Source organism: Oncorhynchus tshawytscha, linkage group LG33 (assembly GCF_018296145.1).
Source record: "Oncorhynchus tshawytscha isolate Ot180627B linkage group LG33, Otsh_v2.0, whole genome shotgun sequence".
NCBI lineage: Eukaryota > Metazoa > Chordata > Actinopteri > Salmoniformes > Salmonidae > Oncorhynchus > Oncorhynchus tshawytscha.
Genome location: NC_056461.1, coordinates 16,937,919 through 16,960,136, shown reverse-complemented (window position 1 = coordinate 16,960,136; position 22,218 = coordinate 16,937,919). Strand labels below are relative to the sequence as shown.

General features: G+C 40.2%; 1 protein-coding gene across 2 annotated transcripts in view; it reads left to right on the top strand.

The window, feature by feature from the left end:
* tnpo1 (transportin 1) overlaps positions 1-19,625 on the top strand; it is a 63,318-nt gene extending 43,693 nt beyond the window's left edge. The window contains exons 15-25 of one of the 2 annotated variants that reach the window (XM_024397292.2): positions 179-265; positions 4,853-4,960; positions 5,410-5,568; positions 6,670-6,757; positions 6,865-6,963; positions 7,081-7,176; positions 11,075-11,150; positions 12,512-12,611; positions 12,794-12,868; positions 13,481-13,620; positions 16,818-19,625. In XM_024397292.2, coding sequence (XP_024253060.2) covers positions 179-265; positions 4,853-4,960; positions 5,410-5,568; positions 6,670-6,757; positions 6,865-6,963; positions 7,081-7,176; positions 11,075-11,150; positions 12,512-12,611; positions 12,794-12,868; positions 13,481-13,588 — 996 coding nt within the window. In that variant the 3' untranslated portion in view covers positions 13,589-13,620; positions 16,818-19,625. Of the gene's footprint in view, positions 1-178; positions 266-4,852; positions 4,961-5,409; positions 5,569-6,669; positions 6,758-6,864; positions 6,964-7,080; positions 7,177-11,074; positions 11,151-12,511; positions 12,612-12,793; positions 12,869-13,480; positions 13,621-16,817 lie in introns of those variants that run through there. The other variant, XR_006080671.1, reaches the window with a different exon arrangement.
* Positions 19,626-22,218: the final 2,593 nt, after the last annotated feature.

Sequence of the window (22,218 nt, the reverse complement as noted above, 5' to 3'; positions counted from 1 at the left end):
ATGTGTGTGTGGGGGGGAATGTTCCTTTAGGAATTCTTGTCTTTAGACACACACACACACATTCCGCCAATGTCTTCCACACACACCACAATGACTTGAGCAATACAGAATCTGCACTTGCATTTGATTTCCCCTTTCAGGTGTGATTGCTAATGTGTGTACTACTGTATGTGTTTAGGAGTACATTCAGATGCTGATGCCTCCACTGATAGCAAAGTGGAACCAGTTGAAGGATGAAGACAAGGATCTGTTCCCTTTACTAGAGGTGAGCCTCACCCTTAGGGTTGTAAAGCTACAGGTAGTTTACCAAAGTTACCGGAATCTTACCAGAATCTTAAGTAATTACGGTAATTAAATCTATGTCGATCTATTGTAAATCTGGAAATGTATTCTTGATTAACTTTAATTTTTTTATTCATATAGTCTTCAGTTTTATTTTTATTTGTGTCCGTATTGTCCATGAGTTTCTATTAGATAGACCATATGCTTCAAGAATAAGTATCCTACATAATGAAAAAAAGCATCTAATCAACAATGGCATTATTTTCAATGAACTCTGCAACTCTTCCAACTATTGACTTTTTTCACAACTGCCACCAGTTTGACACCAAAACATTGACAAAAAATACATGTGACCGACCAGCAGGATTCAGCCTTATGTAGCAAAATTTAAAATGCAGTTTTTTACATTGGATAAAAGTAGAGACTTAGAGATAAAAAAAATGTTATATAATATATTACAGTTGAGAAACAATGGGAAAGTTATTCTGCTTTTAAAGTTGATAAACTTGTAACCCCACGTTTGAGAAATAGACCCTATTTTGGTACACCTACTGGAGAGCCTTTCTTTGTCTACACCCATGCAGCATCGTTCACACACCCTCTTAAGCCTTAGCCCCACCCATCTCCTTTAAGGATTCACATGAGGCCATGTGCTTAACAGAGTGAGTACGGTAGTGTACTAAACAACCAAAGATTTCAAGACTAAAGGCTGGTTTATACTATTTTTATTTATTTTACTAGGCAAGTCAGTTAAGAACAAATTCTTATTTTCAATGACGGCCTAGGAACAGTGGGTTAACTGCCTGTTCAGGGGCAGAATGACATTTGATTTGTACCTCGTCAGCTCGAACTTGCAACCTTTCGGTTACTAGTTCAATGCTCTAACCACTAGGCTACCCTGCCGCCCTATGTCTATTGACATGTCTGTAGACTGTTGTCGCTGTGACATCATGGACATTCAATTGTCGTCCGCCATCAAACTTGTCATTATGAAAATGAATAAACACAAAAACAACAGGTTGCATGACATCAATGTTTTGGTTAGTTTCTAGCTTGTTAGGCAGTTCAAATAATGACCATATCATATACAGTTGATGTCGGAAGTTTACATACACCTTAGCCAAATACTTTTAAAGTCAGTTTTTCACAATTCCTGATATTGAATCCTAGTAAAACTTCCCTTTCGTAGGTCAGTTAGGATCACCACTTTATTTTAATAATGTGAAATGTCAGAATAATAGTAGAGGGAATGATTTCAGCTTTTATTTCTTTCATCACATTCCCAGTGGGTTCAGAAGTTTACATACACTCAATTAGTATTTGGTAGCATTGCCTTAAACAATTTAAACTTTGGTCAAACGTTTCGGGTAGCCATCCACAAGCTTCCCACAATAAGTTGTGTGAATTTTGGCCCAGTCCTCCTGACAGAGCTGGTGTGACTGAGTAGGTTTGTAGGCCTCCTTGCTCGCACATGCTTTTTCAGTTCTGCCCACACATTTTCTATAGGATTGAGGTCAGAGGGCTTTGTGATGGCCACTCCAATACCTTGACTTTATAGTCCTTAAGCCATTTTGCCACAACTTGGAAGTATGCTTGGGGTCATTGTCCATTTGGAAGACCATTTGCTACCAAGCATTAACTTCCTGACTGATGTCTTGAGATGTTGCTTCAATATATCCACGTAATTTTCCTGACTCATGATGCCATCCATCTTGTGAAGTGCACCAGTCCCTCCTACTGCAAAGCACTCCCACAACATGATGCTGCCACCCCCATGCTTCACGGTTTGGATGGTGTTCTTCGGCTTGCAAACCTCCCCCTTTTTCCTCCAAATATAACGATGGCCAATATTGCCAAACAGTTATATTTTTGTTTCATCAGACCAGAGGATATTTCTCCAAAAAGTACAATCTTTGTCCCCATGTGCAGTTGCAAACCGTAGTCTGGCTTTTTTGGAGCAGTGGCTTCTTCCTTGCTGAGCGGCCTTTCAGGTTATGTCGATATAGGACTCGTTTTACTGTGGATATAGATACTTTTGCACCCGTTTCCTCCAGCATCTTCACACGGTCTTTTGCTGTTGTTCTGGGATTGATTTGCACTTTTTGCACAAGTACGTTCATCTCTAGGAGACAGAACGCGTCTCCTTCCTGAGCGGTATGACGGCTGTGTGGTCCCATGGTGTTTATACTTGCATACTATTGTTTGTACAGATGAATGTGGTACCTTCAGGCATTTGGAATTTGCTCCCAAGAATGAACCAGACTTGTGGAGGTATTGGCTGATTTCTTTTGATTTTCCCATGATGTCAAGCAAAGAGGCACTGAGTTTGAAGGTAAGCCTTGAAATACATCCACAGGTACACCTCCAATTGACTCAAATGATGTCAATTAGCCTATCAGAAACTTCTAAAGCCATGACATCATTTTCTGGAATTTTCCAAGTTGTTTAAAGGCACAGTCAACTGAGTGTATGTAAACTTCTGACCCACTGGAATTGTGATTAAGTGAAATAATCTGTCTGTAAACAATTGTTGTAAAAATTACCTGTGTCGTGCACAAAATCAATGTCCTAACCGACTTGCCAAAATGATAGTTTGTCAACAAAAAATTTGTGGAGTGGTTGAAAAACGAGTTTTAATGACTCCAGTCTAAGTGTATGTAAACTTCTGACTTCAACTGGAGCTGACAACGTCTTAAATTGAGCTAGTTTGTATTTGAATATTACAGGAAAATAAACTGACATCAAGATACTTTTTTACAAGTTAATGGTGAGCTCATTACAGAAAATAGCTTACGGTCGTGAGTTTTGACGAAGTAAAAGCAGGGCATTCTACCGGAGAATTTTAGAACTTGGACACTGTTTCTTTGGCCTAATGTTATATCCTAATTTGACATTGGTGCAGGTCATGTTCTTCACATTACCGTCGCTGTTAAACACACTCTATATCAAATAAAATCAATGTTTATTTATCACATGCACAGGATAGAGAAGATGTAAACGGTACAGTGAAATGGTTACTTGCATAGTGGAGTCTTTTGTTTAATCATGTGCAGTAGCTAGCTAGCTAAACAATGGACAATAATCCCAACTCATAACATTACTACCCTGCATGAATCTGCTGGTAGCTAAAGCTAACAAACTAGTTAGGTTCAATGTTAGCTAGCTAGCTAACATTAGGCTATAACTAGCAATGAAAATGGATCTGAGATATTAATAATATTACTACATTAGATCATACACTTAACTTTAGCTAGCTTGCTAACAGTACACTTGAACTAGAAATGAAAATTACGTTCTAACAATTAGAAATGTATATCTGAATGTAGCTAGCTAGACTCTCTTAGCCGTATACATAGATGAACGCTTCCCCCTCTGTCATGGATGCCACGGTTGCCCTTAGTTTGAAGATCTAATCCGGAGACAATTGTTTTATACAACAGCCTTCTGTGTGTTGTCTTTTTGACTCCCTCCACATTATTTGTAATCAAATGGCTGAATTTCTCCATCTCTTTAGCTGTCATACTCTGCTTTCACCGGGCATTCCACTGATTTCAAAACTCTGTTCTCCAGAAAGTGGAGAGCATTAGAAATTCTTATGCAATTCTTTGTGATATCTTTCAAAAAAATCTGCATTAGAAAGGATAAACCTATACATATTGAGCAGCTCATGTTATAGACCGAAGCATGCTACATGGCAGACCAATCCGTATTCATCACTCGGCATCTCCAGCCCATCCATTATCTCAGCCGATCATGGCTAGCGGGAAGGTTCCTGACTTTTTCTGTGGCTAAACCAACTAGGCTTGTAATGTAACCATTTGATTTGTATTTACAGATGGCATAGTTTGTTATTAAGGCACAAGAAAGTTCCAGAAGGCATTTCTGCAAATGCTGCAAATGCATTTTGATTAAAAAAATATGTTCAAATGCCTCTCCTGTAAAGTAGTGATGCGCGACATATGCCTAGTTTCCTGAAACGAGTCACATATTGACATAGTAAAAAAAGTGTGTAAGAAAATATAAAGGATATTTCATATTGAAACCCCAATGGTATTCATGTAGGGTTTATATTTGGGATGTTTTACAGCTTTTTCATTATATTTTAATTTCAAAATCATCTTATTGAATTATTTCATATACTTTACATGTGATCATGCCACACATAGGGCCATAGATAATGACCGACACCTGTGATAATCTCATGTACCCAAAAGGGCCACTAGATCTCTTGTGGTAGATTAAATAAAATCCTTGGATGATACCACAATTATGTTAGTTTACTGTTAAACTTTGAAAGTTTCCAGTAATATACCCTCCTTTTGCAGCCCTACTCACTGTCCTCAAATCAGACCAATCCACTTGCCTCAAGGGGAGTTTTTTCTTTACCAACAACAAATGCTTACCCTGTAAAACGATTAATTACTTCCTGTAACTGAGGTTATCAAGTATAATATTCTTTCTTCCTCTTATGTCCTCTCTTGTCCCATCTCCCTTCTCTCAATCACCCCCAACTCTCTTCCCCCTCCCGCATTTGTCCTTCTTTCTCGCTCTCTCATCATCCCTCTCTCAGTGCCTTTCATCAGTAGCCACGGCTCTCCAGAGTGGTTTCCTGCCCTACTGTGAACCTGTGTACCAGCGCTGTGTAAACCTGGTGCAGAAGACCCTCGCTCAGACTATGGTGAGACACACGGGCACGCACGCACACAGTGCACATACAGTGCATTTGGAAAGTATTCAGACCCCCTGACTTTTTCCACATTTTGTTACTTTACAGCCTTATTCTAAAATGGATACGATTCATTTTTAAAGGCCCACACCCTACCAAGTGTCTGTCTAGTGAATGATGTAAATGTTTGGCCTGGATTCTGGCTCCCCTAAATCAGTCTGTTGCATGAGTGACTTTGTTTGTGTAGCGCAATGCTTGTTTTCTTTCCTATAAGCAATATATTGTTTGTGCCAACTGGCTGAGTGAGTTGGCACTGAACACACCATTGGCACAGATTGTGTGTGAGAACGTTCGGAAGACTTTCTGCTTGCAGTAGGGTGTCATGCTTGGGGAATGTGGCATCTAATTGTAATCCACACTCTCACTTCCTCTACCACTTGTCTACCCCCCCCATCATCCAGCTCCACCAGTCCCAGCCAGACCAGTACGAGGCCCCTGATAAGGACTTTATGATTGTGGCCCTGGACCTTCTCAGTGGATTGGCTGAAGGGTTGGGCGACAACATCGAGCAGCTGGTCGCGCGTAGCAACATCCTCACGCTCATGTACCAGTGCATGCAGGTAACCTGTGTCCTCATCTAGAGCTGTGACGATAAACCGAAAATGACCGCCATTGCCTTCCTCTTACCGGTGCATTTAGTTTACATCGGTCATTTTCAGTGAATTTTTTTTTTTTTTTGCTACACAAAGTTGCTGTAGATTGTTCTAAAACCATTATTTGGTCAACAGGAATAGCCTATGGATTATGTTGATTCTTGCTATGAAGGTACTGTATCTGCCTGACCCCGTTTTGCTGTCGGCTGCTGTGTGAGCGAGCCATTCTCAATCTCTCCCCACTCTGCTCAAGGAGGGAGAGATGCATTCTGAGAAGCACAAGCATATGACCGTTGCTAAAAATACAGTTTTCAAAGCAACTACTGTTCTAGTTACATAGAGGAGAGTCACAGCTTTCCGTGATTTTTATCATGTATTTCTCACCTCCTTAATATTGAGTTCATGGCACCACTACATCCGGAGAAGGCTGTAGTTAGTATGGTTTTGATGCGCCCAAAGAGCGCAGCGCACCATTTGCAGTGAATAGTAGCCTAGGCCTAGCACTGGAAAGTTTGTGTAGGGCATCGGGCTACATTTACAGAATGATCAATCAATTAGCCTACATGGCTATCTAGCAACAATATCATATTTAGAGTTAGCAATCTCACTAAGTGTTTTGAGTTCCCACTTCCTCAGGTGGTGAATAATATAGCCTGTAGTGTATGCCAACATGGACGAAGATGTCAGGAAATTCTCTGAAGCACCAAAAATAAATCGGAAAAGTCTGGATCCAACATCAAAGGTTGCACATCAAAATATCAATCATGCATTTCCTGGATATGTTAGATGGCTTACTTTTTAAATCACAGGCTACCATCACAGTTGTCTGTCTTGACATTGCCGCTAATGTAAAGTTACTATACATTAAATGTTATTTTTAGATTGTATTTGCTTGTTATCGACAAATTCTCTCTTCCTCTCTTTATTGTTTCCTCTCCCAACTATTTTCCTCTCTCTGTCATTCGCCTTCTCTTTCTCTCTCTTCCTTTGTCTTCCCCTTTCTCTTTATCTCCCCCTCTTTCGCTCTCTCGCTCTTTCTTTTTTCTTTTCACTCTTCCTCCCACTCAGGACAAAATGCCTGAGGTGCGTCAGAGCTCCTTTGCTCTGCTGGGTGACCTGACTAAGGCTTGTTTCATGCACGTAAAGCCGTGCATTGGTAAGTACTCTTTCTCTTAATCCACATTGGCAGTAACACACCGCTTCGTAGTCCAAATGTCAGGTTATCAATTACTGATGATATAAGCCTCTTTCTCTCCTGTGCAGCTGATTTCATGCCTATATTAGGCACTAATCTGAACCCAGAATTGATATCGGTGTGCAATAATGCAACATGGGCAATCGGAGAGATATCTATACAAATGGGTGAGTGTTCGCAAAATGTCACAAAACAGTCACACACACACACACCAGCTTACATGCATTCTAATGAACACACACACACACAGCCTCCTTCACTGACCTTTTCCCGCCTTTCCCCAGGAGCTGAGATGCAACCATACGTGGCCATGGTGCTGCACCAGCTGGTTGAGATCATCAACAGGCCCAACACCCCAAAGACCCTGCTGGAGAACACAGGTACCACAAGGTGGCACTTTGCTGAGCCCGCCAGCCACAGTGCAGGGAGGTGTCGCACAGTCCATCAGGCCTGCTCTGAGCGCGTCCCAATCGTTCCTCCCTTCTCCAAAAGTGTGCACTTGTTCACTTCCCTTCATGGATTTGACAGGAAATGATCGGTATATGAAAACTCCCCCTTGCCAAGACTAATCCAAAGTGTTTACATTTTTGGGGAGTAGTGAACAAGTGCACACTTGAGGATGAAGGAGAGATTATTGGGATGCACCCTCTGACTGGAGAGAGGCCATTCATCTCTATTATCTGAAAGCCTCCCCAAGCCCTATGCCTTACAGGTTTCGCCGGTTTCGCCCAAATATTCCAACTATTCCTACCAATCGATTTATGGCTTAGAGGCTCTGTTTATGGGCTGTTGGATCCCAGCTGAAGTAAATGAAATGTTGCTCAGGTGGAAAGACTGAGTGAACCAGGTTTCCACCCATCCATTTATTTTTTTACCCCATTTTCCTCCCCAATTTCATTATGACGATCTTGTCTCATCGCTGCAACTCGCCAACAAGCTTGGGAGAGGCGAAGGTCGAGTCGTACGTCCTCCGAAAACATGAACTGCCAAACTGCGCTTCTTAACTGACAACCCGAAGTCAGCTTGTAGGTGCCCAGCCTGCGTGAAGGAGTTGCTAGAGCGCGATGAGCCAATTATAATTTTTTTTAAATAGACCGCTCACTCGGGAGGCCTCCTGAAATCCTTTTATGCGAGTAAAGTACATGTCGGATAAAAAATGGCATGACAGGCCTGATGGGAATGGCACATTTTGTCTAAACTTTCCAAATGTTGACTAAACAAAATACGCTAGACAAGGTGAACTTTTTGTCGGTAAAATTAGTTGTGCGAGAAATGGCATTGGAAACTAGACTGGTGACCCATACTAAATTCTTCCGCTGCTCTTTCATTTGCTACATACTTTAGTCTGCAATCATTGGAAGCAATTTGTGGTGACGATGGGCATTGTACAAAAGTCATCATCGATTGTATCCTCTCCAACCAATCAGATTATCAAACCCAATGACGAATTTTCAATCTTCCGCTTTACCCACGTGTGTTCTGGCTCTGGCCCAACCGACTAGTTTCTGGACCAATCAGATGGCCCTGAATATGTTCGCATTCGGTGATGCGTCAGGGAGGTACTCGGATCCAGACTCATTGCAGAGAAGAAACTAATGTCCATGGGCGTGGTGTACCGTTTGGCCGAGGCAAGGCGTCTGGGTAGCCAGGCACGGTTGAAACCCCTTTATGCACAAATAAATATAATAACAATTGATATAATAACCATCATATCGAAGTAAACTTGGAGTAACGCAATATGTTGTGTAGTCCTCCCACTACGAATTCGGGAAAGCATGCAGTTTATTAGGCTACAGATGAAATAAATGATGATCAACTTCACAGGGTGGTGAAAGAGCACGGTGATGAGCTTGATGCTCCTTTCCAATAAATATTGAGGGTCTTATTCTGGTGACATGAGGATTGCCGCTTGATGGCTGTTTGACAAGGGGAAAAAATACATGCTAAGAGCATACATGTATCCTACCTGCACTGTACCTGCAAGCTGTTGGTTAGAGCACACAAATGCGAAGACCAGAGTGGGCACATTCGCTATATATAATGGAACATTTGTTGTGACAAAACCATCAGTAGGGTTGAATATGCGATAGAAACCAATTTAACTTGTATTTCTTTATTCGTTACATGGGAATTTAACTGCAAACTTTATTTTATATGCACCACGTCATCACGCACAGCCTTTTATCCGCAGCGTTGTTTTATATGCACCACGTCATCACGCACAGCCTTTTATCCGCAACGTTGTTTTATATGCACCACGTCATCACGCACAGCCTTTTATCTGCAACGTTGTTTTATATGCACCACGTCATCACGCACAGCCTTTTATCCGCAACGTTTTATATGCACCGCGTCATCACGCACAGCCTTTTATCCGCAACGTTGTTTTATATGCACCGCGTCATCACGCACAGCCTTTTATCCGCAACGTTGTTTTATATGCACCGCGTCATCACGCACAGCCTTTTATCCGCAACAAGTCAATTTGATGGAAACACATCGCTGGTGTGAAAATGCGCGTTTTTATGCAGATTTTATCATATTAGCATGAGAATCTGTCGCCAATTGGATGGAAACCTAGCTATAGACTAAATCTTGGAAAGCTTTTTTTTTTAAACCGAGCGAACCCTGTAAGTGTACAGTCTTGGCGTGATTAACTGACATGAATTGATTCTATTGTACCTGTGGTTGTCAGCTTTTTCTAGCTGTATTTCCATTGAAGTGAAGTTGAAGTGTTGAGCAGCATCAGTAGCTGACAGTGAGGCCTTAACTGAGACAGATGAGTGTCTCCCAACCTCACTTATAGTTAAACGCTTAAAGAGTTCATACGGTTAATTGAATGTTTACCAAACACTCGGATAATAATAATGAATAATAATAACTAGTCTTCTTTGCTGATTGAGGAAAGAGCTAATCCCACCCTAAACATTTTTGTGGTGTTATAGCACCTACACTTAGCAAACAAACCTTCGGTTACACTCTGCTCTTATTTAGACGCTCTATTGGAATTGTAAACTGTGCTTGGGAAAGCCAAAATGGCCAGCTGACATAAACTAGAACTACTGAGCCAAAATGAGGGTGAAGTGTAATCTGCTTAACTAACCCTACCAGGAAAAATAGGGGATTTGTAGATGTTCTGTTTGTCAGTTTATTTGTTTTTAGTTACTGTTTTTTTATGTGAATGCATATATCTGCCAATAGATGTTGAATGTTGTTTAGTGAAAGGATGGCAAATGTTTGATGCAGGATACGTGATGGGTTGATGGAGCCCTAGCACTATGATGTTGAGCTCTGACCACTGCCATTCTATATTAGTTTGATAAATTGAAACATAAACCTCTTTGTTTCCATTTGGTTTCCCAATCTCAATTTTTCCCCTAACCAATCAAAACATTCTGAAATATATTAATGTTGATTATCTTATACCTCACCAATTTGATCATTCAGAGCACAGTTAATGTCACATCAACACAAAAATTGAGGTGGCTTGGGTTTGAGGCCATATATAACTCCTCCCCTCCACCCTCATTTGAAACTAATCAGCCTATCCTGCACTGAACTCGATTTCTAATGAGCCTATCATCTGCTTTCTGCATGTCTCATTGGACTGTTCATAAATGCCTGTTTTCTTAATGAGAATGTTGCATAGTTTTGTGTCTCTTAAACGTAGGTCCTCTCTGCCTCTTCATAAGAACCTGCTGTCCTGGATACTAGTCTCCTTCCATGTAGTTGGCTTGGAGTAATGTAATTTCTTTACAACCAAAAGAAAAAGTTTCTGTTTCTTAAGGAAAGATTAACCTTTTTGTGAGTTTAAGGGAGAACCCTATGAAAGCTCAATTCCCAGCTACCAACTTTGAGAGGAATAATAACCGTGTAAACATTCCATGCTGGCAGTTAACTAATGACTTCACATTTACAGTTTTTTTTTTAGTTCGACAAAGATCATTAACATTTTGGAAAGAGGAGTTTGTTGCAAGTGAACAGAGGCCATATTTCTGACGTCATATTTCTGACGTCCGAGCAGGCATGTTGCCGTTTGATTGGTATTGTGTCGTCAAAGTGTTCTCCCTTAAATTATTTTTTTGTTTTTACTATCTTAAATTCCTCCCCAGTAGTGAGTGGGGCTGTAATAATCAACACTAGTGAATTCTTCTGTTTATTATCATGCACAGATTCTGTTGATTTATGTTTCTTTATTTTTTCTTTTTTTTTTTCTCCTCATTGCTCATGTCTTGGTTGGCGTTTGGTGGTGTATAACCGTGATTGCGTTACCTTTAGCAATAACAATTGGTCGTCTTGGTTACGTTTGTCCTCAAGAGGTGGCACCGATGCTACAGCAGTTTATAAGACCCTGGTGTGTATTTTTCAATATTTTATTTTATTCATTTTCTCTTGGTCTGTCGCTCCCTGTCCTGTCAGTCTCGCTTCTGTCTCGCTTCTGTCTCTCTCTCTGTCTCTCTCTCTCTGTCTCTCTCTCTGTCTCTCTCTCTCTGTCTCTCTCTGTCTCTGTCTCTCTGTCTCTCTCTCTCTCTGTCTGTCTCTCTCTCTCTGTCTCTCTCTCTCTCTGTCTCTCTCTCTCTGTCTCTCTCTCTCTCTGTCTCTCTCTCTCTGTCTCTCTCTCTCTCTCTCTCTCTCTCTCTCTCTCTCTCTCTCTCTCTCTCTCTCTCTGTATTTTCTGTTTCTCTCTCTCAGTATTTTCTGTTTCTCCTGAATCAGTCTGTAAGCATTGCCAACCATGTGACTAATCCTGTCCTCTTTTAGGTCCCCTCAGTCTGTGATTTATTTTTGCCTCAGTAGCACCTTTATGTATTTGATACATTATTGGTTTATTTATTTTACTTTTTTTTTGTTGTCGTTGTTAAATGTCGGTGACTACTAATTAGTGCATGGGATCAGATTGTCACATGCCTGCTGGTTCAGAAAGGGAAAACAAACGGATTCCCAAAAATTCCAGACGCATTCCAAAAAAAATTCCAAAAGCATTCCCAGATCCAGATCATTCCCAAATCCCCCCTCGTCCAATAGTCCTCCAGCTGCACGTGCTTATCCCAGAATTCCTCAAAACTTCCTTTTAAGAAATTTTTTTTTGTAAATATAGTGAATGCCATATCGGCCAAAGTGAAGTGTTATAAAGCAGTTTTAGTGACTCACGTGTAAGTGAATAGAGTTAAGTGCCTTCACACAGTCTCAGAATGACAGGTTTGTTTGATCTGCATGCACAATTCTGATACTGTTTTAGATAACCTGAGAGAAATAATTTTCTCTCCACAAGAATGTGTTGTACCGAACTAAGTAGTCTTTGTAAAAGTACTTCCAGTAGTATCAAATCTTTGAAAGATCTAAAAGGTTGTAGATTGAATTCACATGTATAGAGTAAAAATGGCAAGTTGACATTTCATGTACTATAGGTTATATTTATAAAAATGTTTACAGTAACATATAATCAACAAAAACCCTTTGAGGCAATATGTAGTATTTTTATATTTTAGAAGGTATTTTACTTATACATGACATTTCATACGGAATTTGTTTTTGAATTGTGTTAGAATGTATTAATGGAAAGTAATAGTAATATGGCATACCTGTACAAGTAAGTTATTGAATGCAGTCAATGGTAACTTCAGAGTGCTATAAGGGTATTGAATTGTAATTCTATGCAGTACTTAAAGGCAGCCCTTCTGGCCTGGTGTAAAACGTGGCTGTTCCTGTTGGCAGGTGTACCTCTTTACGTAACATAAGAGACAATGAGGAGAAAGACTCGGCATTCCGAGGCATCTGCACTATGATCAGTGTCAACCCAGGAGGAGTTGTGCAGGTGAGGCCGCCTAGGCAACGCTGCCCTCTTGAGGATAATATATGAACTGCACTTTTCATGGCCCCATCAGTTGAGGTCTAAGAAAAATAAAGGAACTGCATTACTGTTTCGATGGCCCCATTTCGTGAAGGATGTTAGTTGTAAAACTTGTCTCAAGCCAGACTTTTTCTCATTTCCTCCAGGATTTTATATTTTTTTGTGATGCAGTGGCCTCATGGGTAAATCCAAAGGATGATCTGCGAGACATGTTTGGCAAGGTAAGAACTGATCGTGACTTTGGCCTTTTTCATTTGGGCAAAATTCCGTCCACTCTCTTCCGTGACTTGGAAACTTGTAAGTGGTTGAGGAGAGTGTCAATTTCTTAGTAGGGTGATAGCCTTGATAGCCAGTCCTTTTATGGAAGAGTTTTGACATCTGCCACACCCCCTTTGAAGCAGTTGTTTTCTCGAATGAGAAAAGTATGCAAACGTTTAAAAATTATAAGAAATTACATTTCTTGCACAACTAACTACATTAGTTTTAAGACTTTACACATTCATTTTGGGATTCCACCCCTATAAACGTAATTTATGATGCGCGAGTGGAGTTATTTCATACAAGCGCATTTTCACCCACGTTCCTTCACATCGCCAACTCTCCTCGATTACCTTTGACCTTTTTCAAAAGGAGGCGAGCGTGGAAGGAGGAGAGAGGACGCAGGAGTTAGACCTTTTCTCAATTGGAGTTGCTCATGTGCCATGGGCCAAGACTGAGTACCTTTGTGTGAGAAAGGAGAAGATGAGATTATCCTGATGCACAATGTGTGTGTGTGTATGCATGTGCGTGCATAGCTTTGTGTGTACATTGTAATTATGTGTTGATATTTTCAGATCCTCCATGGGTTCAAGAACCAGGTGGGCGAGGAGAACTGGGGGCGTTTCTCAGACCAGTTCCCTCTGCCTCTGAAGGAACGACTGGCAGCCTTCTACGGGGTGTAACACTTTCCATAGGAACAGGCCTGTTCAAGGGGGTACGTTGCGCATTCATGTTTAAAAATGGTTGGAAATCTAATTAGAGCTGAAATATCGGATCTAAGGCATTTTCGTGTCTCTTCAGTTTGTCATCCACCTTATTTGAGCAAAACGATAAAGTTAGCAAAATTATGTTGATATTAGAGGTCGACCGATTATGATTTTTTTTTAACGCCGATACCGATTATTGGAGGGCAAAAAAAGCCGGTACCGATTTAATCGGTCGATTATTATATTTTTTGTAATAATGACAATTACAACAATACTGAAGGAACACTTATTTTAACTTAATATAATACATCAATAAAATCAATTTAACCTCAAATAAATAAGACATGTTCAATTTGGTTTAAATAATGCAAAAACAAAGTGTTGGAGAAGAAAGTAAAAGTGCAATATGTGCCATGTAAGAAAGCTAACGTTTAAGTTCCTTGCTCAGAACATGAGAACACATGAAAGCTGGTGGTTCCTTTTAACATGAGTCTTCAATATTCCCAGGTAAGAAGTTTTAGGTTGTAGTATTGTTGTATTCTTTCAGTGAAATACGGAACCGTTCTGTATTTTATCTAACGGGTGCCATCCATCAGTCTAAATATTCCTGTTACATTGCACAACCTTCAATGTTATATCATAATTACGTAAAATTCTGGCAAATTAGTTCGCAATGAGCCAGGCATATACCCAGACTCTGCGTGCAATGAACGCAAGAGAAGTGACACAATTTCACCTGGTTAATATTGCCTGCTAACCTGGATTTCTTTTAGCTAAATATGCAGGTTTAAAAATATATACTTCTGTGTATTGATTTTAAGAAAGGCATTGGTGTTTATGGTTAGGTACACGTTGGCGCAACGACAGTCCTTTTTCGCGAATGCGTACTGCATCGATTATATGCAACGCAGGACACGCTAGATAAACTAGTAATATCAACAACCATGTGTAGTTATAACTAGTGATTATGATTAAACTTATGATTTAAGTTTAATGCTAGCTATTAACTTACCTTGGCTTCTTACTGCATTCGTGTAACAGGCGGGCTCCTCGTGAGGCAGGTGGTTAGAGCATTGGACTAGTTAACCGTAGGGTTGCAAGATTGAATCCCTGAGCTGACAAGGTAAAAATCTGTCGTTCTGCCCCTGAACAAGGCAGTTAACCCACCGTAAAACTTGAAATCGGCCCTAATTAATTGTCCATTACGATTTAAGCGGTCGACCTCTAGTTGATATACAGTGCCTTCAGAAAGTATTCACACCCCTGGACTTTTTCCATGTTATGTTGTGTTACAGCCTGAATTTAAAATGGATTCAATTGAGATTTTTTTTGTCACTGGCCTAAACACAATACCTCACAATGTCAAAGTGGAATTATGTTTTTTGACATTTTTACAAATTAATTTAAAATTAAATGTCTTAAGTCAGTAAATTCATGTAAATACATGTCTTAATCAGCTTAAATTCATGGTTAAAAATGTGCTGAACAACTCACATAAGTTGCATTGGACTCACACTGAAATAATAGTTTTTTAATAGTGATTAGTGATTTTTGAATGACTACCTCTTCTCTGTACCCCACACATACAATTATCTGTAAGGTCCTTCAGGCGAGCAGTGAATTTCAAACCCAAAGAACAGGGAAGCCTGTACAGAATAACAATACACCGATATAGACAGTTGGAAGTTTACATACACTTAGATTGGAGTCATTTGTGTTCTTTAAACATGCCACACATTTCTTGCTATAGTTTTGGCAAGTCGGTTAGGACATCTGCTTTGTGCATGACACAAGTAATTTTTCCAACAGTTGTTTACAGACAGATTATTTCACGATCTCAATTCCAGTGGGTCAGAAGTTTACATACACTAAGTTGACTGTGCCTTTAAACAGCTTGGGAAATTCCAGAAAATTATGTCATGGCTTTAGAAGCTTCTGATAGGCTAATTGACATTATTTGAGTCAATTGGTGGTGTACCTGTGGATGTATTTCAAGGCCTACCTTCAAACTCAGTGCCTCTTTGCTTGACACCATGGGAAAATCAAATTAAATCAGCCAAGACCTCAGAAAATAAATTGTAGACCTCTACAAGTCTGGTTGATCCTTTGAGCAATTTCCAAATGCCTGAAGTTACCACGTGTACTTTTGTTTGTACAGATGAACAAGTATAAACACCATGGGACCACGCAGCCGTCATACCGCTCAGGAAGGAGATGCGTTCTGTCTCCTAGAGATGAATGGACTTTGGTGCGAAAAGTGCAAATCAATCCCAGAACAACATGAAAAGACCTTGTGGAAATTCTGGAGGAAACGGGTATACAAGTATCAATATCCAGAGTAAAATGAGGCCTATATCGACATAACCTGAAAGGCCGCTCAGCAAGGAAGAAGCCACTGCTCCAAAACCACCATAAAAAAGCCAGACTACAGTTTGCAACTGCCCATGGGGACAAAGATCGTACTTTTTGGAGAAATGTCCTCTGGTCTGATGAAACAAAAATAGAACTGTTTGGCCGTAATGACCATCGTTATGTTTGGAGGAAAAAATTGGCACGCTTGCAAGCCGAAGAACACCATCCCAACCGTGAAGCACAGGGGTGGCAGCACCATGTTGTGGGGGTACTTTGCTGCAGGAGGGACTGGTGCACTTCACAAAATAGATGGCATCATGAGGCAGGGAAATTATGTGAATATATTGAAGCAACATAATAATGACCTGGGGCTGTTTCTCATGGTTCGTTCTAGGCCCCGTAGATCCAGTGAAGGGAAATCTGAACGCTACGGCATACAATGACATTCTAGATGATTCTGTGCTTCCAAATTTGTGGCAACAGTTTGGGGAAGGTCCTTTCCTGTTTCTGATTTGACAATGTCCTCGTGCACAAAGCGAGGTCCATACAGAAATGGTTTGTAGAGATTGTGCAGACCAGTCAAGTTCTTCCACACCAGAGTCCTGACCTCAACCCCTTCAAACACTTTTGGGATGAATTGGAACGATGACTGCAAGCCAGGCCTAATAGCCCAACATCAATGCCTGACCTCTCTAATGCTCTTGTGGCTGAATGCAAGTCCCTGCAGCAATGTTCCAACATCTAGTGGAAAGCCTTCCCAGAAGAGTGGAGTCTGTTATAGCAGGAAAAGGGGGATGGGATTAAAGCATATTTTTCAATTAATATTGGTCTCCCTCTGTCTCTCTCCTACCAGGTAATTCACTATGGGAGACGACGGATTGGAACCTCTTATACCCAGAGAACATGTTACCCTTTACTGGGGGTAGGGTCTGCCAGCTGGGGAGGGAAGGGGGTGCAGACCGTGACCCCTCCTCAACCTTCTGGATGGGCGGGGTGGGAGGGAGGTGTTAGCCAGCCGAGGCACTCACCGCCCCCCCACGCAACAGGCGAGGGGAACATGGGGACCGGCGGGCCAAATTTATCAAGGGATGAAAAATGTATTTAATCATTTCCACATCACAATCAGTAATGAAAAGATGTCAGCTTAGCTTTTTGTTTTGTCTCTTTTTTAAACATTTTCTTTCATCCATGCTCTCCAGCGACGTTAAACAAAACAAAAAATACGGGGGAAACTTTTGTTTCGTTGTGGTAAAATCATGGTTTTATATTTACAGAGGGGGTAGTGCTGATTTGAGGATAAACGGTCAGTGAAGAAGAGCTTTTTAATCGATACATATCGGCCGGAAAGTGTCACTCAGAGGTAGGGGGAGGGAGGGTCTTGGTGTAGAACTAGACTGGAGGATACCAACCATAAAATGTATGTAGGGGTGGTTAAAAGAAATCAGGAAGTTGCATGGAAATGTTGTTAATGGTCTCAAAGACAGCATAGTATCCTCAACAGCCAGGACGGCTGCTAGCCAAACAACAGCAGCGGAGGGTATTCGAGTAAAGTAAATGCTGATACTATCATTAATTTCAAAAATCGAACCAGCAAGTTTTTCTTTTTTCTTTGGGAAACTGCCTCTGCATATCTTAGAATAAGAATAGCATGTATTTTCTTGTAGTCATCAAAGTAATTACATTGAGTTAATAAAACATCTTGTCAGTGCATATTTAGAGTAATATCAGAGTTTAAATCTTTATAGGCAGGTCAGAAGTTGTTGCCTAAACCAGTCAGTCAAACGCACATCACAGACAGAAGTGCATATGATTTTTATTTGTTGTGGTTGAAAAGTGACTTGTCTTAAAAACAGGAAATAACTAAGTAGCATGCTTGCGTCAAAGTTGGAAGTGAGGACAGTGGGTGTACAACGTTAGTGTGACGTCAGTGTGTGGCGTCATCGGATAGTTGTGGTATTTCTTGTGTAGCCCTGTGATGAGGTTTCTTAAACAACCATGTAGTTTCTTGTTTTTCAGGTTTTTATCCCTCCACCACCCCTTTGTTTACCAGAGGCTTTCCCATCAGTGTCTAGCATGAACCAGGTTTAGAAAACATACAAGTCTGGGAACTACCTTTTTTATATTCTCATCTAGTTGAATCCATCTAGCAGGGTTTTGGTTGTGATTCTAAAAAGAGACCGTGAACACTGCTTCATACATGTCATAACTTTAAGGTCAACTTTTTCAGGCTGCCTCTGTTCTGTGCTGTGGAAGTGACGTGTTCTCTGCATGCATGGACGTTTTACCTAGCGGCCATAATATCAGACTCTTAGATGCTTACCTGACTCATATTGTTTAAAATCTCAATTTCCATCTTTCTCACCTTTCCCGAAAACAAAACTTTGAATCGTGGAGACGTATTTCTAAACTTGTCAGAGGAGGGAGGTAGGGAGCGGGGTCGAGAAAGGGCATACAGGGCTTTGGCTGAACGTGTTCCTCCTTTGTTCCTTGAGTATTACTACTGGGACTATGGCACGGTCTTGATAGCGTGTATGTCTCTGACCTTGTTTGGTTGTCGATCCAAAACTCAACAGCAAGCAAATCGTTGTTTTAAATGATTTTTTTTTTTTCTTGTACTGTTTTTTTCTTTTCTGTTATTGTGGCTTTGCTTTTTGTTTTAAAAGCATGACCTTTGAGGATGATTGTAATGACCGTTTTGAATGCAGCGTACTCCAATGCTTGATCCCTTGCGTGTTGGTGGCCCTTTACTTCCCAAACCATTTAGTTGACGTACAATATTGGACCTTGTATCTCATACATACCTGCAGGAGCATTCCCCCCTTAACCTTTTACCCGTAGCCCACATCCAAATGTATTATCTTGTTAAATACTGTGACGCTTGACCTACTTTTTGTTCCTTTTTGTTTTGGAGTGTTATTGTTTTTGACAGAAGTCTTGAAGTTGTTGATTGCCTGAATGTATCCCATGGTTGTCAGAGATTGAGTAGGGGAGAAAGCATCTTTATGCCCAACCAACTAATCAGATTCACTCTGTAGGTGAGTGTAATCATTTTGTAGTATTTTGTCCCCCCCTCACAAGAACATTGGAAGCACTTGTTCAAACAGACTACACATACACATACTTTAGTAGACCCACACATTTACATACTCATAAAGTATTAATTTACAGGAGACTTATAACACTAAACACCTCATGTATTACTTCACTGGGTATTCGATATGGTATAGTCACTTCTAAATATATATATATTTTTAAACTTGTGGGTGTATTTGACCTGTTTTTAAATATACGATTCTCAATATCAGAAATGCTCTAAAAGATAATTGGTGTAAACTAAGCCTGGATATGAAGTACTGCAGATATAGCTACAAACCCTTTCCAAAGCCAACAAACTAAGGTTGTTGTTATTATTATTATACATTTTGTATTATTGTTATTTTTTGTAACTGTGTATTGATGGGAGGTTTTACTCATTGGTAACATGTAGTTAATGGGACATTTTAACACTAGTAAAAAAAAAAAAAAATGATGGGGTATGTCAAGTTAGCCTGGATCCAAACTGGATTGTTCCTTTTCACTTCACCAGGTTAATAAGACATCATGGGATATATGGAGGCACTTGTTTCTGTAGTTGTTTTTGTGCCATGTCTGTTGTGTCCTGAAGTTGAAATTAATTGAGTTTTTGTCACATTCCAGGTGTTTTTGTCATGTAAAAAATTGGATGAGGCATGGCTTGATTAGTTTCGTCCTACCACTACTTGTCACACTGAATTTAAAAAATACAAACAAAGAAGGCCGGTTTCCGAGACACAAGTTAAACCTAGTGGTGGACTAAAAAGCATGGTGAATGGAGAATATCCACTGAAGTATTTGTTTAGTCCAGGACTTAGCTTTATCTGTGTCCTCCGCAGAACCGGTGTGCTGTTTTACTGATATTGCCGCTGCTATGATGTAGTTTCTTTACTTGAATATTTGTTTGTAGTAACCTCGGGAGGTTATGTTTACTGTTATTTTTCTTGTTGTTATTTTCCAAATGTATGCCTTTTTTCCATCTCCCTTTACCGATAAGAGATTAGTAAGCCTCTCCTGCTTTAACCCTTGAATACAGAGCATATACCTGTCCATGGGTGTTCAGTTCACTGTGTTTTGATATGTGTGCTAGCTCACCATTAAGACACTGAGACTTACACACACCCAGAGTCAGTGTCAAAGAGTAATTGTATCTAGATATACACAGACATTCAAATTGACTTGTAACTTTGAGGAATATGAAATTAGGAAGAGAACTTGCACATAATTAATGCAACTGTGGCAAAGTGATTGTAAGACATTTTTAGGTGGTGTTAAAATGTAATATGTACATGATGCCTTGATAACAACTGGATGATTTTGATGGTGATTCATAATGTTTTCCAATAATGGAAGAAAGACCTTAGACATTAAGCGAAAAACAAATAGGCTCATGGCTTCTTACAGCTTTGTTTGCAAATTGAGGTCTTTCATTTTGAAGAAGTGAGGGGCAAAAATAGCTTTATTGAAAAATCTTATTCTCTTTTTACAGCACCAACCAACCGTAGAATGTCTCATTTAAAGAACACCTCTAACAATAGCCTAATACCTTAATTTAGCCATGAGAAAAAAAAACTTGACTAGAATTTCTCCCAAGTCTGCCTTCACCCTTTTTGCTGAATAATGTAAGAAACTAGTGATTTTATTTAGATACAGTACCAGTCAAAAGTTTGGAAACACCTACTCGTTAAAGGATTTTTATTTATTTGGACTATTTTCATTCATTGTAGAATAATAGTGAAGACTTTAAAAATATGAAATGGCATGTGGTCATGTAGTAACCAAAAAAGTGTTAAACAAATCAAAACATTTCAAATTCTTTAAAGTAGCCACCCTTTGCCTTGATGACAGTTTGACACACTCTTGGCATTCTCTCAACCAGCTTCATGAGGTCATCACCTGGAATGTTTTTCCAACAGTCTTGAAGGAGTTACCACATATGCTGAGCACTTGTTGGCTGCTTTTCCTTCACTCTGCCGTCCAACGCATCCCAAACCATCTCAATTGGGTTGAGGTAGGATGATTGTGGAGGCCACGTCATCTGATGCAGCACTCCATCACTCTCCTTGGTCAAATAGCCCTTAACACAGTCTGGAGGTGTGTTGGGTCATTGTCCCGTTGAAAACAAGTGATAGGCCCACTAAGCACAAACCAGATGGGATGGCGTATAGTTGCAGAATGCTGTGGTAGCCATGCTGGTTTAGTGTGCCTTGAATTCTAAATAAATCACAGACAGAGTCACCAGCAAAGCACCATAACTCCACCACCTCCATGCTTCACGATGGGAACCACACATGCAGAGATCATCCGTTCACCTACTCCGCGTCTCACGCGGCGGTTGGAACCAAAAATCTTATATTTGGACTCATTAAAAGGACATATTTCCACTGGTCTAATGTCCATCACTCGTGTTTCTTGTCCCAATCAAGTCTGTTCCTCCTTATTGGTGTCCTTTAGTAGTGGTTTCTTTGCAGCAATTTGACCATGAAGGCCTGATTCATGCAGTCTCCTCTGAACAGTTTGTGTTGTCTATTACTTGAACTCTGAAGCATTTATTTGGGCTGCAATCTGTGGTGCAGTTAATTGCAGATTTGAGGCTGTTAACCCTAATGAACTTATCCTCTGCAGCAGCGGTAACTCTGGGTCTTCCTTTTCTATGGTGGTCCTCAATGGAGCCAGTTTTATCAATGCGCTTGATTGTTTTTGCGACTGCACTTAAAGACTCAAAGTTCTTTACATTTTCTGTATTGACTGACCATGTCTTAAAGTAATGATGGACCATTTCTTTTTGCTTATTTGAGATGTTCTTGTCATAAGATGGACTTGGTCTCTTACCAAATAGGGCTATCTTCTGTACACCACCCCTACCTTGTCACAACACAACTGATTTGGCTCAAACGCATTAAGAAGTAAACAAATTCCACAAATCAACTTAACAAGGCACACCTGTTAATTGAAATGCATTCCAGGTGACTACCTCATGAAGCTGATTGAGAGAATGCCAAGATTGTGCAAATCTGTCATCAAGTCAAAGGGTGGCTACTTTGAAAGAATCTCGAATTTAAAATATTTATTTAACACTTTTTTTTCTGTTACTACATGATTCCATATGTGTTATTTCACAGTTTAAGTCTTCACTATTATTCTACAATGTAAAATGTAAAAATGAAGACAAACCCTTGAAT